Below are 19,258 nucleotides of genomic sequence, written 5' to 3' on the forward strand. Positions count from 1 at the left end.
TGTTTTAATTGTATTTTGTTTTTCTTTTATTTCTTTGTTTTTTTTTTTCAATAAAAATAATGTTGATTTTTTTTGTTTTGTTTTAACATTTTCTACCATATTTCATTTCTTTTCATTTTCATTTTGAATTCGTATTTTTTTTAATTGTGTGTATATTGATAATAACTGTCTCTCATTTTATATTAATAATAATAATATAGTATACATAAATTGTGTATATATAGTTCTTTTTCTTTTTTATTTTCTTTACAGTATTCTCGAATGTATACATAAAATGTGTTGTTGTATAATAATTTTTAATTAATATATAATATATTGTATTTTTTATAGTTCTCCAAGATTAGTAGAGAGAAGAGGAAACAAAATAAAAAAAAAAAAACAGACTAAAACAAGCGCGTTTCTTTGTTCTTTTAATAAATAATTCAAAATTATTACAAAAAAATAATAAAACTAATAACTAAAATAAACGAATAAACAAATTAACATTTTTTCATTTGTTTTTTTTTTTTAATTTTTTTTTTTCATTTATTTATTTTTTTTTATAATCGAATGTACAAATGTATAAAACATATACTATCACATGGTGCGGAAAAATATATAGAGGAAAAATTTGTTAATTTAAATGCAAATTCACGGTCTGCGGCGATGAAGGGAATGAAAGACCATGAAAAACGCGGCGGCGACGGCCTTATAAGCCAGATTACATGTACATAATGTTTATGTATTTTGTATATAACCAACTACACCATAACTAAATGGGATTTAAACTCTTTAATCTTATCATTGAAAATAAGATTTTTTAAAACTTAAGTATGAATGTTTAACAAATCATAGGCTCTATAGCGAGATGACATCAACACAAATAGATAAATGAGTTTTTTTTTTTTGTTGTATTTTTTTGTCTTTCGAAATTCTTTTCGAAACATTTTTGGGATGCTGCGCATTTCGCTGTCTTCCTTCTTCAAGTCGTGTTGCAGATTTTTTATGTGTATGTCCTTTGTTGATTGTTGTTTTGTTAATCAGATTTGGCTTAGTCGTATTGCATGAGAAATTGTTTGAGTCTATCCGGCAGGGGTAACTTGTCTACATCGTGTTTCTTTAGATTTAAGAGTATAGCATCACGACAAGCGTTTTGAAGAGAAATTACTAGGAGAAAAAGAAAACAAATAATAAGTAAGCAAGAAATACTATTTTAAAATTTGTTTTGTTAAGAAAAACTCTAAGTACAAATAATTGTTACTGCTGCTTCTCTTTTCAATACTAAATGCACTCATATTAAGCAAGTCTATAGAATGACTAAGATGTAGTCAATAAATTTGCCGAACAAGAAAATACTTACTGCCATAAAGCTGGACGATACGAATTCGCTTAGTGGTGCCATAAACATCGACAACCACATGCAATGGACCATTTTGATAGGGAATCTCTCTAGTACACGGTCCTTGGTCAACTCCATTAATAATGAAGTGCATTTCCGCCTTAGATTTGTCCGTGTCTGTTGGTATAAATACCACACCAATCCTCGATCCTCTATCTGTGAGGAGGATTTCCGAATTGAAATCAGATTCTGGCTTAAGAATCCGCCTCGGAATCAATCCACGAGGTGTTCGAACATAAACAGCATCTCCAAGAATATCTAAAAGAAAATAACAAATTTTAGTTTAAAACAAAGAGAAGATGGCTAAAAACCCTTTTTACTATTAAAATTCAATCCTAAGTGGACTTGAAGTCTTGTTTAAATATTTTTGTCTACGTTTTACTCCGACGTTTCGACTGTTTTTACAGTCTTCTTCAGAGCTAGTTGTTTAAAAAAAATTAAAAATAGTGATAAATTCTAAAAATCTAATTTGTATAAAATAGTCGATTATTATTATTATTTAATTGGTATAAAAAACCAACATCTTCGGGTCGTCTCATTAATAACAATTCCAAACAGCTTACTTTCAAATTAATTTCCTTTGAATATAGTAAAAACATTATTGAACTAATATTTCAATCCTTTGGTTTAAACAAGTTTAGTAACAAATTAGCATTCTATACAGGGTGTCCCAAAAGTTAACGTCGAAACGAAAACGGTAGATAGGGTAGGTGGTGACAGTTATCAGAAAAATAATTAAAAAAATCGCAGCCATATATCTTGTGAGTTATGGGTATGGGTATTCAAAAAAAAATCGAAAAAATGGTCACCCTGTGACGGTTTTTCATGTGCCGTTACTACAAATCTTAATTTTTTTCATTTTTTTCTTTTGTTACGGAACCGTGAATAACCCTGCTACCAAATCATTATCACTTTTAAAGCAAATACCTATTACTTTTTTGCCTAAAACTAAAAAAATTTACATGACTCTAATTCAATGAACCGTAGTGTAAAAAAAAATGCACTACGATGTTACAGAAAGTTACCTAAAAAGTTGGTGTATTCAATTTTCTTTTCAAAATGGTATAACATTGTTGAGAATATTCCATAAATAACGTTGATAACTGTCACCACCTACCTTATCTACCGTTTTCGTTTCGACGTTAACTTTTGGGTCACCCTGTATATTCCTTATCTTTTTAATAGAATTTTAAACGCTCTTATAGAAAATAAAGAAAATTTTCGTATTGCTTTTCAGTCGGCAAATATATTGGCTGTGTTCCTTTGGGCTCAGCAAAGTACTTTTTAGTACTTCTGAATCCATTCAAAGACATTTTTTCTATAGAAGAAATGGAGTTGAATACAACCAGAAGTACTTAGCAGTAGATACTTAAGGCCAAAGGAACACACCTTTTAAGAACCTCATTGTTTATAAAATAAAATGTTTAGGATATGGGACAAACTCTTGTCCTTCGCATTCATTCGCAAAAACAGCTTTAGCATTGCATTGTATTGATAAGGGCCATAGGCCAAATTTCCCTGACGTAGATATTTTACAGACAAAAAAACATTATAACAAGTAAATAAAAATGTTACATAATATTAGATACAGATAATACGGTAAATAGAAAATTTGATTGTGAAGGGCTTAGCAATATTTATAGTTAGTTTGTTCAAAAGAGTAATTTAGGTTAATTTTATATTTAACTTGATTTAGAAGATTATATCTATGGAGTTTGGTATTAAGAACATAAGTCCAAAATCGTCCAAATCCAGTTTTATTTCATACAAATATAATGGGGTGCACTTTTTTTTTAAATAATAATATTTATACAAATAAGGTAAAAAATTTTAATTTTTAAGCGTATTTATATGTTTTTAGTGAGATATGTTGTTTTTACCAAACTATTTTTCGTTCAAGAATAAGATTATTTTGAGTTGTGTCCTTAGTGCCAATATTGGAATTGGTTTGTTTTTAAAGAATTTTAATTTTTCGGAATTTTTTTTTTTTTTTTTTTTTTTTTTTATAATTTACAGCGTTTTTATTTTGTTTTTTAAACGAATCAATTTATTAAAATATTTCCCGTCAATACCGTCATTGATCAAAAAAGCAAAGGAACTGAGTTGTGCTGTTTTGACAAAACACTTATTTAAAAATTTTAAAAATGTTTGCTTGGTCAAAACAGCACAAGTTGGAGCCATTATGATCAAACATAATTTTAGAAAAAGGATTTAAGTGTGGTTAGGCGTTAGGGCCACTGAATACCTTTGGAACTAGTTTACTTAGAATTATGCTGTTAAGACCAAACGAAAGTAGATTTAATCTGCGGAAAAATTCCTAGTGGGCTGAATTTTTGTATACACCTTTACTACGGTGTGAAAAATCGACATTGATATCGTGCTGGCTTAAATAGTTGTAAGAGTCAAAAGTTCACGAAAATATGTAAGTTTTTTGCAAATATCTCGTGACCTATTGATCGGAGGTCATCAGAGGTTATTATTTTTGAAAGAAATTTTAATAAAATGCAGCGGAATAAAAATGACGCTTAATTTTGAATATTTTTGAATTTGACATTTTTTTTTGTTATTCTGTAGAATAGCTTACTGAGTTATCTTTCTAAATTGAGAAATTCAATGATTTTATCTGATTGCTTATGAGCCTAATATTTTTATTTGTCAGACAGTAAATCAACTGCTTATTAGAAGATTGAAAAATCGGTTCTTAAGCGTACTTTGTATTGTTTTGCCTACTATAAATACGGTGACCATCCGTCCCGGTTTACCAGGGACTGTCCCGTATTTCTACAGCTTGTCCCGGGTTTTTATTTAAGAAACCCGGGACGTATAAGTGCCCCGTATTTTGTAATTTGTCCCGTGACTGTCCCGTATTTGGACAATCTCTGATTTTTTTATTCAATATTTTAAATACTTTTTACGGAAAACAAGAAAAGAGTGGCTGGAAATTAAAATTTTTCTAATTTTTCGGATAAAGCATCAAGCCTAGTACGCTGCTAAAGCAAAACGAACATTTTTCTAAGTCTCCAAAGGGAACAAACTTTAGCTGCAAGAAAAATTGCCTGGACAAATAAATAGGAGTGACAAACAATTGAAAAATCTCCATATATTCTGGCATAGATAAGAATTTCGCTGCGTACTGTGCAACGAAAAGCAAAATTTTGTGCTGGATTTGTATGAGAATTTTCGTTTCGCATCTAGAGTAGGCTTTAGTTTTTTTTTTAAATTTTCGTCAATTATTAAGTTCCAGCTTCTGTTTGTCAGGTTGCTACACCAGGTAAAATGTTTTCGAATAAAGAACAACTTATATGGAAGAGTAAAGAACCCAGATTAGTTTCAAAACTTTTAAGGACATATTAAAAGCTGTGTTAAAAATCATACAATTTCCAAATCATTTAAAATAAAATTAAAATGTTAAAAAACAGCTCTCCCGATTTTGATTAAAAAAATATTTTCTTAGAAGTTTTCAACAGACATTATTATAAAACCATTTTCTTGATTTTCGATTTCGTAAACAACTCAAATGAATTCAACAAAAACGCTCCTATAACATGGTTTAGGAAATCTTGATATCAAAATAACGACAAATTATGAAAACTCATTTAAAAAAATTTAATTTTTTTTTTTTGAAAAATCAATATTTTCAAAACGATCCAACGAATTTTTTATCTGTCCCGGGTTTCGCTTCCAGAAATATGGTCACCGTAACTATAAATCATTGAAAAAAAAAAAATTGGTTGAAATTGATCATTTTTTTTTACTTTTTTACATGGTAGCGACCATTAAATTTTAGTATTAAAATCGGAAAACATACCATATACTATACTTATATGGTAGGACATAATGCAGGGGTGTCCCATTAAAAAAACGAAAACAATTTTTTTTCGAATAATAAGCACCCTAATGTTTTTGGTATATTTTGCTCAATTTTTAAGTTTTTTTATGGAAATAGCTTATATTTTTTTGATCTCATTTACTTAATACGGATAAACTGTATTATAAGGTATTTTGAAACTTTTCTCTTGAGAAGCTCCAAACGACATTTTCTTTGGAATTCATGTTTGGGAAATTACCAGACCGGTCCAATACTTCAATTTTTTCATTGAGGAATAACTTGCCACTCTAACTTTATGACAAGAACCCCATCTTGCATAAAAAAAAGCTACGAGCCTCAAAAACCTATTTCGAACTCGTAGAATTTATTTATATATTGCATAGGCGGATTCAGGGGAGGGCACGGGGGCACGTGCCCCCCCCCAGAACTTAAAGTTCATACTTAAAGGAAATCAAACTATAAGAGTTTTAAAAATATATGAATAATAACAGAAAGAACTTGAGTGAAATTCTTGTCTATTTCTGGCTGAAAATGCGAATTTTGTTGATTGTTTCATCCCTTTCCCATGAAAAGCTCCACCTCACAAATAAATAATCGATTTTTCGATTTAAAAAAAAGTGAATTTTCAAAGTGATTTTGGTGAAAAATTTTGATATGGACATCGAATGACATTGAATGATATAAAAAAAATAATTGTATATGCAACTCTATTTTTTCATACAGAGGGGTTAAAAAATTTGCACTTTTTTCGTTGTTTTTTTTCAACATTAGTGTTTTTAAAATAGCGGAACACGTCACAAAATTGCATAAACTATACATTATAGAACTGCTATATATGTAGAACAAACTTGCATTTCAGAAGTTTGCCCAAGTTTGCACCCCGAAAATAAAGACCCCTTGAAAAAAAACACCTCAAAAGCGACCCTTACTTATAGATTTTTATAAATATTATTTTATTGAGAAAATTTCTCCAGGGATACCTCTAAAAATATGTAAAAATAATAGTGTTCCAAATTTCAAAAGAATCGGTTTAGTAGTTTTGAAGTTATGAGGAGCACCGGCGTTGAAAACATTAGTTGTGGGGATAACGATTTAAAGTTTTGAACTCTGGACTAAAAGACTAAAACGTTCCTAAGGGTAGTATTAAAATACTTATAACTTGGTCAATTTGGCTCCAAGAGACCTACGATTTGAACAAAATATTCTTGAGGTATAAAACAATTTAACCCCTTGTAGCCCCATGTGACATTTCTGTAACAAACCGCAAAAGATTGCATAAAAGCTCTACAAACTATTTTTTTTTTTTCTTTTGAAGCTTCTAATATTATAATTTTTAAGTATTGCTTTATCGAAATAGTACTTCAAATTTCTAATAAATAGCACCAATAGTTTTTAATTGACAGTTAATGTTGAAAGTTGGGCTTTTTTTGAAAATAAGCAAATTTGTATAAAAACTACGAAATTCAGAAAAAAATAGTTTTTGTTTTTGTTTTTTGCTTGAATTTTTGAATTTTTATATAAAAATAAATTATTTAAACTTTTTTTTTACTCCCAAAATATCGAAATAACTAAGTAAATAATGACTTAATTGAATTTTTAAAAAATACGTGTTTTATTAAAGATAAAGGCCAATCGATTGACTTATTAATTTTTAAATTTACGACCTTGGGTTACAAAAGGTTAATGCAAATAAAAAAAAAAAAACTGGGTTTCCCGGTAAAAAAGTAGGATTCAGTTTTTTTGTTATTCTTAGGAACTTTAATATTTATTAGAATGAAGTCTTTAGTATTTGACTAAAAACTACTAGGTCATTAACTAATGGTATAATTATGTCCATAATATTGCAAAATTTTATACAAAATCAATTAAAAAACGTAAACATTTTTTTTTTTTCAAAATTTCATCTTTAAAACTTAATTTCTCAAAATCTATTTGGTGAAACAACTTAAGTCAAAAAATTAAACAAAGAATAGATTACTAACTTTAATATAGCACAGAATTGTACGTGCATTTTCTGATTTTTTATATTTTTTTTCTTCCGGCTAATCCAGGAGTAAGAGGGTTAGCACTTAAGTGGCCTTTACTGTAACAAGAAAATGAAAATTTTTCCTTCCGAATAACTTTTTGGTCATTTGGTACCTATTTGATGTGGGAAATGTGCCTAAATATTTTTGGCCAGGTTTTAGACCACTGTGGGTCGTTAAAATTTTCTGCTTGTTAGTCAGTCGTATGGTACTTCACTTTATTTCTAACTGTGCCGTCCCTTGTGCCCCCCAGAAAAAAATCCTGGATCCGCCCCTGATATATTGGTTATATTGGTTATCAGATCACAATATAAAAAGGACCTTATCCTTTCCCTGAAATAGCAGAATAGCCAATCATGAATGGAGAATGTTTAATTTATTAATTTTGAAATATTTGAAACCAAAAAACCAAAAAACCAAAAAGGCAAAACAAAGACCTAGATAAACCTCAGTTAGAGCTTATTCCTAGGACGATTGCAAAATCAGGGTTTTAAGTAGGTATAATAGAATTTAAGCGTTAATAAGCTTTTTTTTTTAAATTTGAAAATTTTTAGTCCTGAAGAACAGTGTAAAGACACTCGAATCGTCGGGAATAGAAGATTAGAAATTAAAGTTAAACAAAAAGACCTTAAGCCCACATAGAATTACATATTTACGAAATCAGGAATAATCAAAAAAAAAAGTTTACTAAAAAAAATCCTTCTTACTATTAGCTTTCTTTCCATTAGCATCTGCACCACTTCCATTCGGTCCACCAACTTCCATTAATTGCCTTTCAAACTTTGATATTGGATAAATCCAACTCGTACCCATATTAGCCAAATCAGGAAGAGCATATTGAGGCAAACCATCATTCGAAGAGACTATATCTTCTGGCAACAGCTGTGTCAGTCCCAAACGCATATGGCCAGACCATCCGCGTTCGTTTGCCTCAATTTCAATTAGAAATATCTCACCGGGCATTAAGGGTTTCTCGGAGAATGTGACTGCATCAGCAAAGCTGGCTTTTCGCAGAGCAACTGTGTTATCATCGCAAAGGATGATGTTGGCTCCGTGGTAAGGATGGAATCGAGAAAGTGCCTGGCGCGTTGCTTTGGTTTGACGCGCATTTAAAGAAGAACTTGATGATGTTGATGAAGTCATGATTTCTTTTTTTTTATAATTGTTTTTTTATTTTGTGATAAAAATGTAATTTGGCTTTGCGATAAATGGCAGCAAATTGGGGATTTATATTAATATACACGCGATTGTGAAACGCGAATATATTTAATTATATTCGCCTGAATTTGGCGCTATTGGATTGTTTTGTAATTTTCTTTATTTTTTTATTTATTTACACTTTTTTAGATCACTGTGCAAAATGCAATACAAGAAAAGGAACAATTTTTCTCTCTGAAAAACAAGTTGACAGATGAGATTAGAGCGTTTGAGCCAGATGACAGCGTTGATGGTTGTTTTTTGATGGATACTGAACTGTATTATCGACAAAAATAGTGCGTAGTTATTAGATCACAATAGAGATTTTTGTGTTCAGTGCTATAGATTTTGTTGCATCATTCAGTGAGAAATTGGGTTTACGATTCAAAAAACTTAAAGGCGTTCAGTTGAGGGTGATTGAAATGAATACTCATAAGCTGATGATTGGTAAAAGTTTGACTACAATTAATACATGATCTTTTGCTCGAGTAGATGCGTAGTTGGTTGTACTAGATCTCTACTCATGTATAGTTTACCACTTCCAATGGAACTCGGCAAAAAAAATTAAGAAAACTCTTGCAACAACTTCACATCGGATATTTTCAGATTTTTGCCTGTACGTTTCAATTATTTTGGTTCTGATGACCAGAATTCGTCACTGCTTGCTAAATGACTAAAATGACAGATGTCGAAAATGACCCTTCAAGCAACGGAGCTCAGATTTGACACTCCGACCTCAAAATGTTAAATACGAGGTAAGAAGGTTGCACTCAGCCATTTACAACTTTTTGTGTATGAACACAAAGTCGAAGGAGAAACGAGTGTGTGTTGAAAAGTGTGGAAACGAAAGTTAACAAAGACAAAGGCAACAAAATAACAAAGCGTCATTTTATTTTTTTGCAGTGACTGGCACGGCGTGTGTCGTGTCTCCTTGTTTTATTAAATTATTATAAATAATACGGGAAAGTTTTAACCCAAAAAAGGTATGCATCCATGAAATATTGCTTAGTGTACTCGCGTAGTGATTTTTTAAACAATAAACTAATCATTTTGTGTTTTTCGTAAGGAATCTTCTCCGGCAGCATGACCCTAGAAACAATTTTGCTTCTATAAAGCTTTACGGAAGCAACGAATGCATCTGTAAAGCTTTATAGGAACAAAATTGTTAGTCGGGGACGCCACCACCCACGAACAACATTCAATAGAAACAATTTACCGAATTAAATCGATTTCTCCTGTAGATGGCCTTCACCAGAAAATGGCTGTACTATTTTTTTTTTTTTTTTGTGAAAAGTAAATACATAAAACAATTTCAGTGCAAAAAAAAATAAATCATGTTCTTTTTTTCGGCTGCAAATAATGCGGAACGTCATTCCTTTTTTTCGATTCATTTTCTGGCACCTTTTTTGGCTCCGACTCGGGTTCTTGTTCGGCTCAATTTGCTCGGCATAGAGATTTTGACCACACCAACACATATGCAATCGGATCCGCAGTGATTATAATTTGCATATTAATTTGAGCCGGAATGAAGCTCGTTTCGAGGCTGAGCTCGGAACCACTTCGGAGCTGATTCGGACTTTGTTCGGACTGGTTTGCTTGAAGGGGAGAAATTTTGTATGGAAGTCGCTCATCGGTAACAGGACTAGAGAAAAAATAGGGAGCGTACAGGACTCCCGCTTTTTAAAATCCCGAAAAAAACTTCATCCAAAATACCCCTCTAAATCCCGATCTCTTTAAAATCCCGATCAATTATAATCCCGCTTTTTAAAATCCCGTCAAATCCCGACAATCCCGTTTTTTACAAAACAGTGGGATTCTAAAAAACGGGACCTTAAAAGCGTGATATCAAAATCAAACCCAACCCAAAAATAATATTTACTTTTGGAGTGGGATAATTTCACAAATTAGATCATCCAAAATTTAAATTAAATTTTAGTGCTATACGATTTGAAGAGATAATTTCCGAAATTTTCTCATATGGACCACCGACTGAATGAAAACGGGCTAATTCACTTTTTTCAGTACAGTATCGACTGTACGGTTTCATTTGAAAAAAAATTTCAATCGCCCATTGTGAACTGATCTTTTTGTGTTATAACACCAAACAGCTGATCGGTCTGTCAAATAAAAATCTGCCTGGCTCTTCCAAATTCTTGATTTCGTTTTGGAAGATAAACCAGAAAAAAATCAAATAATCAGTAAATACTTACAAAAACCATTAAAATAAAAATAAATTACTTATAATAAATTTTTCCAGAAATGCGTATGCCATTTACTGGAATCATCCAAGGCCAAGGACGCCGGCCACAACGTGAACACATGGTCCCATTCAAAGCGCTTCTTCCTCTAAGCATTCGTAACAGGGTCAGTGGCAAATCAGATTCCTCCTCCGATGTAGCATGTCTTCAAGAAATGGCTGTTCTATTTGCCTGCCTAAAAGACAATGAATTCGCTGAGAAACTCTGTCCAAAGGAAATCGCCACTTTTGAAAAATGCTACAAAGTTCATATGGACAAGAAATTCGAAGCGAAGAAAACTGATAGTTTGGGTATCGTTGCACCAGGAAAGGATCTTAATTATAAGCAATTAAACAAATTTATGCGTTTTTATCCTAATCCAAAGTAAATAAGTTTTTTGTTTTGAACAAAATTTAAAAAAAATTTATTTTATTTATATTATAAAAAAAGCGTTTTACGGCACAAAATAGCACAAAAGTTGTTCTCAATCTCAATCAATAAACAACATCGGCATCGACAAGGCCAGATGAACTCATGCAATTTTGAGATCCTTGAGAGACAACACTTATCAATCCTCCTCCTCGATTTGGGTTGCGTTTTTGTAATTCCAGCAACTCTCGAATAAGTGTTTGTTTCTCTCGTTCTAACATTGCAATTCGATCGGTCTTTTGATTAACTTCGTTGGTTAGATTGCGATTCTGTTGGCGAAGACGGTCGACCGGTTGGAGTAGTCCTTGATGATTTGTGGGGCGTATGGCAAGATTAATGTGAGTTGGAAAGCCACCACGTTCCCAAGTCTCAGCTAGAGTTGAGAGATGACGATTTATCTCTAAAACTCTGGCACGTTGAAAGTCCAATCTCTCTTGATGTACCTCAGACCATTGTTCCTAGAGAAAAAATAAAACATAGATTTAGAAAAGATTCAAAATATCTATCACAATTTTTTTTTTTTTGAGCTATAATGGGGTTCGAAAAACGAACTTAATTCATACTTTCCATTCATACGAATGGATGTATATAAAGTAGTTTAAACTAGCGCAGAGTTTTCTCTATGAACCTCTTTTGGATCTTCTCAATATGATACATCATTTAAATAAAGATGCAATTTTGTTTTCTTGTAAAAATATAAATAAATTATATAGATTTACCAATTTTGAAAAAGTTGAGATTTCGTAAAAAAAACTACAAACTTGAAAAAAAATGAGCAACTTGTTTTTGAAAATGATATGTACGGACTTTCTAAAAAGACCGTTATTGAAAAACTGACTTTTTTTCCAAACTAATTAATAATTATTTAAACATATTTATTTTGAAAAATAAATTTTTGAAAAGCTTGGTAGGTATCTTATAACTTTAAACGAGCTAAAATTGTTTATATATATATAAATATATATAAAATTGGGATCTCGGAAACGGCTCTAACGATTTCGATGAAATTTTCAGGGTTTGTTCATCTAAGCGAGTAAAAAGTTTTGGAAGTATTTTTGGAAAAATCCGCCCACTGCCACGCCCACTTTTTTAACATATAAGTTTTTTCGGGAACGGCTCTAACGATTTCGATGAAATTTTCAGGGTTTGTTTGTATAAGCGATTAAAAAGTTTTGGAAGTTTTTTTTTTTGAAAAATCCGCCCACTGCCACGCCCACTTTTTTAACATAAAAGTTTTTTTCGGAAACGGCTCACGATTTCGATGAAATTTTCAGGGTTTGTTTATCTAAGAAAGTAAAAAGTTTTGGAAGTTTTTTTTTGGAAAAATCCGACCACTACCAAGCCCACTTTTTAAACATAGAATTTTTTTTTTTGGTAACAACTTTAAAGATTTCGATGAAATTTGGAGGGTTTGGTCCTCTAGGTAAATACAACATTTTGGAAGTATTTTCTCTTATATTAGTTTTTTTTTTTAGCGGAGACAGATTCAACGATTTCAATAAATTTTTGAAGGATGGTTCCATGTGTTACGCATTGTTCTTTTTCTTTTTGTTACAATAACTAAACAAAATTTTTTAGATCATGACTTTTTTGATCATGTATTGAAACTTTTAAGTAATTTGTTGATTTGGTATCACTAATTATCTTTGCTTTACGTTTTTTTTTCGTTTTAATGCGACTATTGTTAACGTATAAAAATAAAATAACTCACAAAAAGCAACACCGTTGACCTAGTGTCCCAAAAGTAATGGATCAAACGAAATATGCTAATTGGTGAACTTAAGAGAATTTGGTAACTTGTTCATCCCAAACCCTTACGGTTTTCGATTTAATGCAATTCTTGTGAAATTTCGAAAAATCCCTACTTGGCAACAGTACTTTGCTTCTTGCGCCCATTATTGATTTTGTTTTTTAAAATTCTTTTACGACATTGTCAAATAATTAGGAACAATTAATTAATCAAAATATTTTTTATTCCATACGCCATTTCGCTGCAAATTAACTAACAGTTTCAAGTTTTATAAAAAATCTTTTTCTAACTTTTATTTGCGACCAACACCGCAAAAAAAATTTTTCGGTGTGAGAATGGTTTATTATTTTTAAAAGTTGCCCTCTTATTGTAGTTTTCAAAAAAGTATAAAAGTTTCCAAAGTTGCAGTTAGATCGCTGGTTGTTTTTTGTTCTGAAAAACCCTGTTTTCTTGAACTAAAATTGTAATATTTTGCGATTATTGATTAATGGCCGCAGGAAGCAGAATACTGTTGCCAAGTAGGGATTTTTCGTAATTTCACAAGAATTGCATTAAATCGAAAACCGTAAGGATTCGGGATGAACAAGGTTCCAAATTCTGAGAGCCCTTAAGTTCCCCAATCAGCATATTTCGTTTGATCCACTACTTTTGGGACACCCTGTATACCTAAGTAAAAAAAAGAAAGGAGTAAAGCATCCACTGATACAGAAAAAAAAACAGGGATAAAAATAGTATTTCTTCATACAAGGCTAAACTTGAAAAAAAGCTTAACTTTATATTCACCATCCAAAACTTTCTGGCCCGAAAATTAAAGTTTGAACAAAAAGAGATCTCATTGCTGTAAGCATTTTCGATAATGCAGATTCCTGTTACCCTTCTATTCATTGCTGATCGTATATTCAAACTTAAATAAACTGGATTATAAAGTGGGAATGTGGTGTTTTGTAACCCGCGAAAAAACTGGTCATTGCAAACTCAAACCCACTCCAAAAAATTGTTGTTTACATTTGAATTTTTTCACTGAAAGTGAAAGGATACCGAGCAAAGCTCGGTCACCCAGGTACTGTATATTAAAGTACCAATTTTTTATTTTTTTTTATCGTTAACGATTTTTTTTATTGAGATGCATTTAATCTTAACAAAATAAATTAAGTATAAAGTAGGTACATAATACATGTTTTGAAGGTAAAATTAATTTAAGAAGTTATTTTTTAAAAATCAAATTTTATGATTTTTTTTAAATTTCTAGTTCGTAGAAATTACTTTGGACATAGATTAAATTGCAATATTAAAAAATGTTATATCGATGGTTTTCGTTTCAAACGAAATTAATAAAAAAAAACTTGGAGTTCTGTACCAAACTTTGAATAGATCTCGACCGCTCGGTTAGGCTGTACGCATAGACCGAAGAACGGCATGAACAAACTCACTTTTTTTTTTTATAAATTCTCATTTCATTTTGAATAAACACTTTTTTTGCACAAATTCCATTTTTACGCAATAGAGTAAATTGAAATAATTTTACTAAACTAAGGGCCATGATAAAACTATACTTAAATATCCAAGTTGAACGTAAACTCCAATTTTTTTTCTGCAGTTACATAAGGTTTTATGAAGAACTTAAATTTTTACATTTTGTTTCGTTTGAGTTAACGTCTTAAGCCGGTCAGCTTTTATGTAAGGCCTATCAATTCTGTACGCAAATAATGTATAAAAATAATACAATTGCCTTAAAATATTTTCAAAACCTTTGACTTTTTTTTTGTAACCAATTTTTTTTTAAACTTTGTCCTGAATAATTAGAAATCAAGTTTAATCGTTGCATTTGCTGCTTCCATGCTTAAATAAAAGTAAATAAAAGTACAAACTAAATCAGGAGTGAAAAATCCCACCGTTAAGGCGTTAAACACTAATGTCGATTTCCATTTGAAGCAAAATTTTGATCTCTCGAAGCAAATGGATACTGGCAAAATATCATATTTTTATTCGTAATTGTGCGTGTGTGCAATTTATAAAAGAACACGAGACACGACTCGTACCTGCTCTTATTTTAAAAGTAGCTTGGAATGTTCAAGCTTTTTAAAAATTCAAAAAAGAAATTTTTTAAGAAAAAAACTTAAAAAATAATATAAAATTTGGTTTAAAGTTACAAAAAATATTTTTTTGAAATGGTTTTGATCTCCAAACGAAGAATGCCATTTAAATTCTTGTATAACAGAGAATTTTTTTTAATAAACAAAATAGAAATACCTATGAATTAATTTTTTTATTTAATTAATTGCATCTACCAAATTGATCATTAAAGCCCAAACATCAATACAAATATAACGTATAATATTTATGATCAAATAAATAAACTAATAAAATAGAAAATCCTTAGAATCGTTTTTTTAAATAATTTTTTTTATATAAAATTTTTCATAATTAAGAAAAAAAAAATTAAAAATTGGTATACCATTAAAAAGAAATATTTATCGGCACATATAAAAATATCAATATCGAAAAATTAATTTTTTGAAATTTTTTAATCTTAACTATAGTATAAAACGTTTTGTACAAAATTTTCAAGTACTGTACTGTTAATAACAGTTTAAAAAATTTCTAAAGTACCACATTTTGCCACATTCTATGTATTTTATTTAACCCCAACCGTTAGAGCCGTTTAAAACAAATTTCCATTTTGGTGATATGGCCATTAATTTTTGTTCAAATTCCCCTCAGGGCATAACGTAATCTTAAGTCTGATTTTTAACTCGAGTTCCATTTTTTCAAATCCTACCTAAAGCTTTCCTAGACTATTGATCTCGGATTAAATAAAAATATCTCTTTTGGCAAATAGAATTTGAGATATACCAGTATTTCCCTGTATTTTTAGCTAGGAGATAAAAAATAATTGACTTTTTATGATCTTTGAACAACAACAACATCTTGAAGGGGTGCTACCACCAAGTGTTTATGGCTAGAGTTACAATACTGTTTCACGGATACCAAATCCGATCATCAGACCCTTTTTCTAGTCTAGTAATTTTTTCATTTAATTTGAAAAACTTTTTCCGTCACACTTGAGTATTGAACCTAGACCAAGCGAGTTCATAGGCCAATACACTACGCACTGCGCCACCTCAACACATTTGTGGTTTTTGTGGTTGGTAAACAGAAATTTATATAATTTTTATATAGGGGAAAGGTGCGAACAGTGAGACAGTGCAAACAGTGAGACAATCCATTTTTCTCTTTTCTGAAAATAAGCACAGTAACGCTAGTTTGGGTCAAAACGTTTATTTCCCCGTCTGCGTCTTTTAATTTTGTCCCGACTAAATTAAAGCTGTCCATTTTCCTACACCGTAAAATATCAACCAAAATCAGGTGAAAGTAGTTTTTGGAGTGTTATAAAAGGAGTGTATAACACAAAAAAATCTGGTTAGTATACAGAACTTTTTTTACATATGTATTATATTTATATGTTCTTTCATAAAAAAATATCATGTAATTAGAATTCCTTCTCGTTTTTTCTAATTTTATATTTTTCCGAAAAATGACAAAAAGTAAACAGTGAGACATTTTGTAAAAGCAAACAGTGAGACATAGATTTTTTAAAAAGCAAACAGTGAGACATATAAATTTAAAAAAAAATTTATTATTTTAGCATGACTTCAATATAATTTCGAAGTGTTTTTTCTTTCATTTTTTTTGGGCTTTTTGTTATTTTTATTTGAAAAAATGGGTTAAAGTAACATAAATTAATTAATTATGTACTTGTCAATTACCTAATTATTTGACATTTTCGTAAATTTATTTTTCATCTAAGAATGTCTCACTGATCGCAACCCTTGCAAACAGTGAGACGTTTTGACTTTTTCTACATTTTAGTCCAATGTGATGCTCTCATTCATTCTTTAACTACAAGATTTTTTGCAACATTAAGATAAAATGTGTCTTAAACTGTCTTCAAAGTTTTGTTAAGCTATCTTGAAAACATTCTAAGATATACAAATTTGAAAAAAAGGTGTCTCACTGTCCGCCACCTTCCCCTATTATATATATTTTAAATAGTAAACAATTCTATTTCAAAAATTGAACTTTTTAACTTTTTCTTATTTCCACTTACCACATGAGATCCCATTCTCCCCAAATACTTGATCTTTTCCTGAGCATTGGATATCTGTTGCAAATACCATTCTCGAGCTTTCTCAACAGCTGCCAGTCCTTGAAGCAATACATCACGTTCCTCCTCGAATTGCTTCATCCTCTTCAGCATATTATAGTCAATACCATTTTGTAAAGTGTGTCGTCGAGGTTCCCTTCGTTTCTTCTGATAACCACCATTCGGTATTGATTGTGCCCCACTATCTGGCGTTGTCGACGAACCACCATCTGCAGTACCCCTCAGCACCTGAAATGATTTCCTTTTATCTTTCGAATCCATTTCATTCATTAGAATTCCCATTTGCCAATTCTGTAAAGCATGACGAATCTCAGCTTTATCTATGGCATTTGCATTATTTGCCGTCATAGCACTACGTGGAGGTTTCGGTGGAGGAGGGGGACTACTATAAATATCCCTCGCAGCCAATTCTGTATCAGTCATAATATCCAATTCAATTTCAGGACTCAACTGAGGCAAGCTCAATGCTCTTTGATTGGATATTATATTATTCGGACGAACTGTTGCCGTATTACAATTCGTATTCGACCATTGAGCATTAGGAACCGGATTTTCAATATCCAACAACGGTGCCGATGGAGGCCTTGGTGGCTTATCCGACCGAACAGCATTCGATATGTCCACTTGTTGATTTTGCAACAAGCAAATCTTCAATCCCGCGCAAAATCTATCGAAAGACAAGAGACCACTTGTTGGAGTGACTTTGCGCAAACTTTCAATCACACCCCGCGGCAACCCTTTGCATCCATCGTCCTGCCATCCTTTTTGTATATCAGAAAATTTCACATAACCAGTTCTCTGATCGTCCAATATATCGAAGAGTTTCTTCATCGACACCACAAACTGTTTTGGTAGCGTCTCCAAAGGGTAATGGCCCTTAAGGTCAGTTGGATTCTCTGCTGCAGCAGCACTTGCACCGCAATTATTTGAGTTTAATACATTTGAGACTCCAAGAACTTGAGTACTCTGTCGATGCATCATCGTTGTCGTCGTGCAACCAGCATCAACACAGTTTGCTTGGTGCACACGAATTTACAGAGATAGGAGACCTTGCCTCTCTCTACCTCCGTGTGCGTGTCAATGGATGTTATGTAAAGATAAAGACACAAACAAAAAGATACTATTTTGAATAGCTAAGAGCTCTCTCAAGAGTTTAGGAAGTTCTTTATAAAGAATTAATTTGCGAATTATGGAAATAACCGAATTCTTTGTTTGGATCGCAATAATACAGTTCCGGATGAGAAACAAAGTAAACAAATAAATTTGTTTATGACAGAAATGCACTTAAAAGAGAACACCTTGGAATAGGAAGTGTATGGGCGACGACGAGACAAACCCAAAGCGAAAGGTGAGATAAAAATAATAAACACCAATAATGCTGAACCGAGATGATGAAGAACACTATTGAGAGTGAGCAGCGAGCATTGGTTTGGCTTTGGGTAAACCTAAACCGTCATGCAGCAGTTTTGTATGCGCGTTGCTTGATGGTGAATTACAACTTTAAGAACCGGTCTTTCCACAATAAGAGACAGGTAGTTTGGTCCAAAGGCACTACTTGGGTAGTGTATTATGACTTTAAAGGGACTCAACTTAAGCATAAATAATGCGAATTGTAGGTAAGCCTGAAAGCAGGCAGCTGTTTTATAATAGAAGAAACAAGTGGATGGTAGAGGAAATTTGCATAATTAATTGAATTTTATTCAAATTAAAAGGACTATGTTTTGGGAATTTCACAGGGAGTTAAAGAATATTATCTACAAGATGTAGAGAAGAAGATATCTTATTTGGAAAGAAAATATTCTTATGCAAGTTTGAATTGTCTGATGGTAGACAGATAAAGAAGTATGCGGAAAGATTGAAGAATAAGGGGTTGATGACCCTTCGTTTTCTTTAAAGATGTTTTTCATAAACAAAAGAAAAAATAATGATGAAAATTACTTTTATTTTTATTTATCTGATTAGCCTTCTTTGTGGTACTACTTGGGCGAAACGCATTGCAGTTGAGGTGATTTGAACTTTGAAAAATTTTCACTCTCCCTCAAAAAATACTGAAGCTTCTGATTTCAGTTACCTACATTATTTCTGATTGAGAATTATAGGGTTGTATGTTTAATGGAGGTGCCTCATAATTCTCAACCGGAGATATATTTGGTTATTTCTGGTTTGGAACTTTTTCCAACTTCAAAATAACTGATTTCAACAAAAAAATTTTTGTAAAAACGTTTTGTAATCAATATTTTTATTTATTA

General features: G+C 31.4%; 3 protein-coding genes across 3 annotated transcripts; 1 reads left to right on the top strand and 2 right to left on the bottom strand.

The window, feature by feature from the left end:
• Positions 1 to 379: 379 nt before the first annotated feature.
• On the bottom strand, positions 380 to 8,641 carry LOC129906075 (neuralized-like protein 2). The gene is made up of 3 exons (XM_055981707.1): positions 7,939 to 8,641; positions 1,340 to 1,636; positions 380 to 1,146 (listed from the first exon to the last, which is right to left on the bottom strand). Exons 1-3 carry the CDS (start codon positions 8,372 to 8,374, stop codon positions 1,031 to 1,033), a joined length of 849 nt encoding a protein of 282 aa, XP_055837682.1. The 5' UTR covers positions 8,375 to 8,641; the 3' UTR covers positions 380 to 1,030.
• A 1,850-nt stretch (positions 8,642 to 10,491) lies between these two features.
• Positions 10,492 to 11,053, top strand: LOC129906202 (uncharacterized). Its single transcript, XM_055981875.1, has 2 exons — positions 10,492 to 10,626; positions 10,686 to 11,053. Exon 2 carries the CDS (start codon positions 10,688 to 10,690, stop codon positions 11,051 to 11,053), a length of 366 nt encoding a protein of 121 aa, XP_055837850.1. The 5' UTR covers positions 10,492 to 10,626; positions 10,686 to 10,687.
• Positions 11,054 to 11,082: 29 nt separating this feature from the next.
• Positions 11,083 to 18,553, bottom strand: LOC129906200 (suppressor APC domain-containing protein 2). Its single transcript, XM_055981874.1, has 2 exons — positions 16,953 to 18,553; positions 11,083 to 11,552 (listed from the first exon to the last, which is right to left on the bottom strand). The coding sequence occupies exons 1-2, from the start codon at positions 17,988 to 17,990 to the stop codon at positions 11,160 to 11,162; spliced, it is 1,431 nt and encodes a 476-aa protein (XP_055837849.1). The 5' UTR covers positions 17,991 to 18,553; the 3' UTR covers positions 11,083 to 11,159.
• Between the last annotated feature and the right edge of the window lie 705 nt (positions 18,554 to 19,258).

The sequence above is a fragment of the Episyrphus balteatus genome, chromosome 1, assembly GCF_945859705.1.
Source record: "Episyrphus balteatus chromosome 1, idEpiBalt1.1, whole genome shotgun sequence".
Classification (NCBI taxonomy): Eukaryota; Metazoa; Arthropoda; class Insecta; order Diptera; family Syrphidae; genus Episyrphus; species Episyrphus balteatus.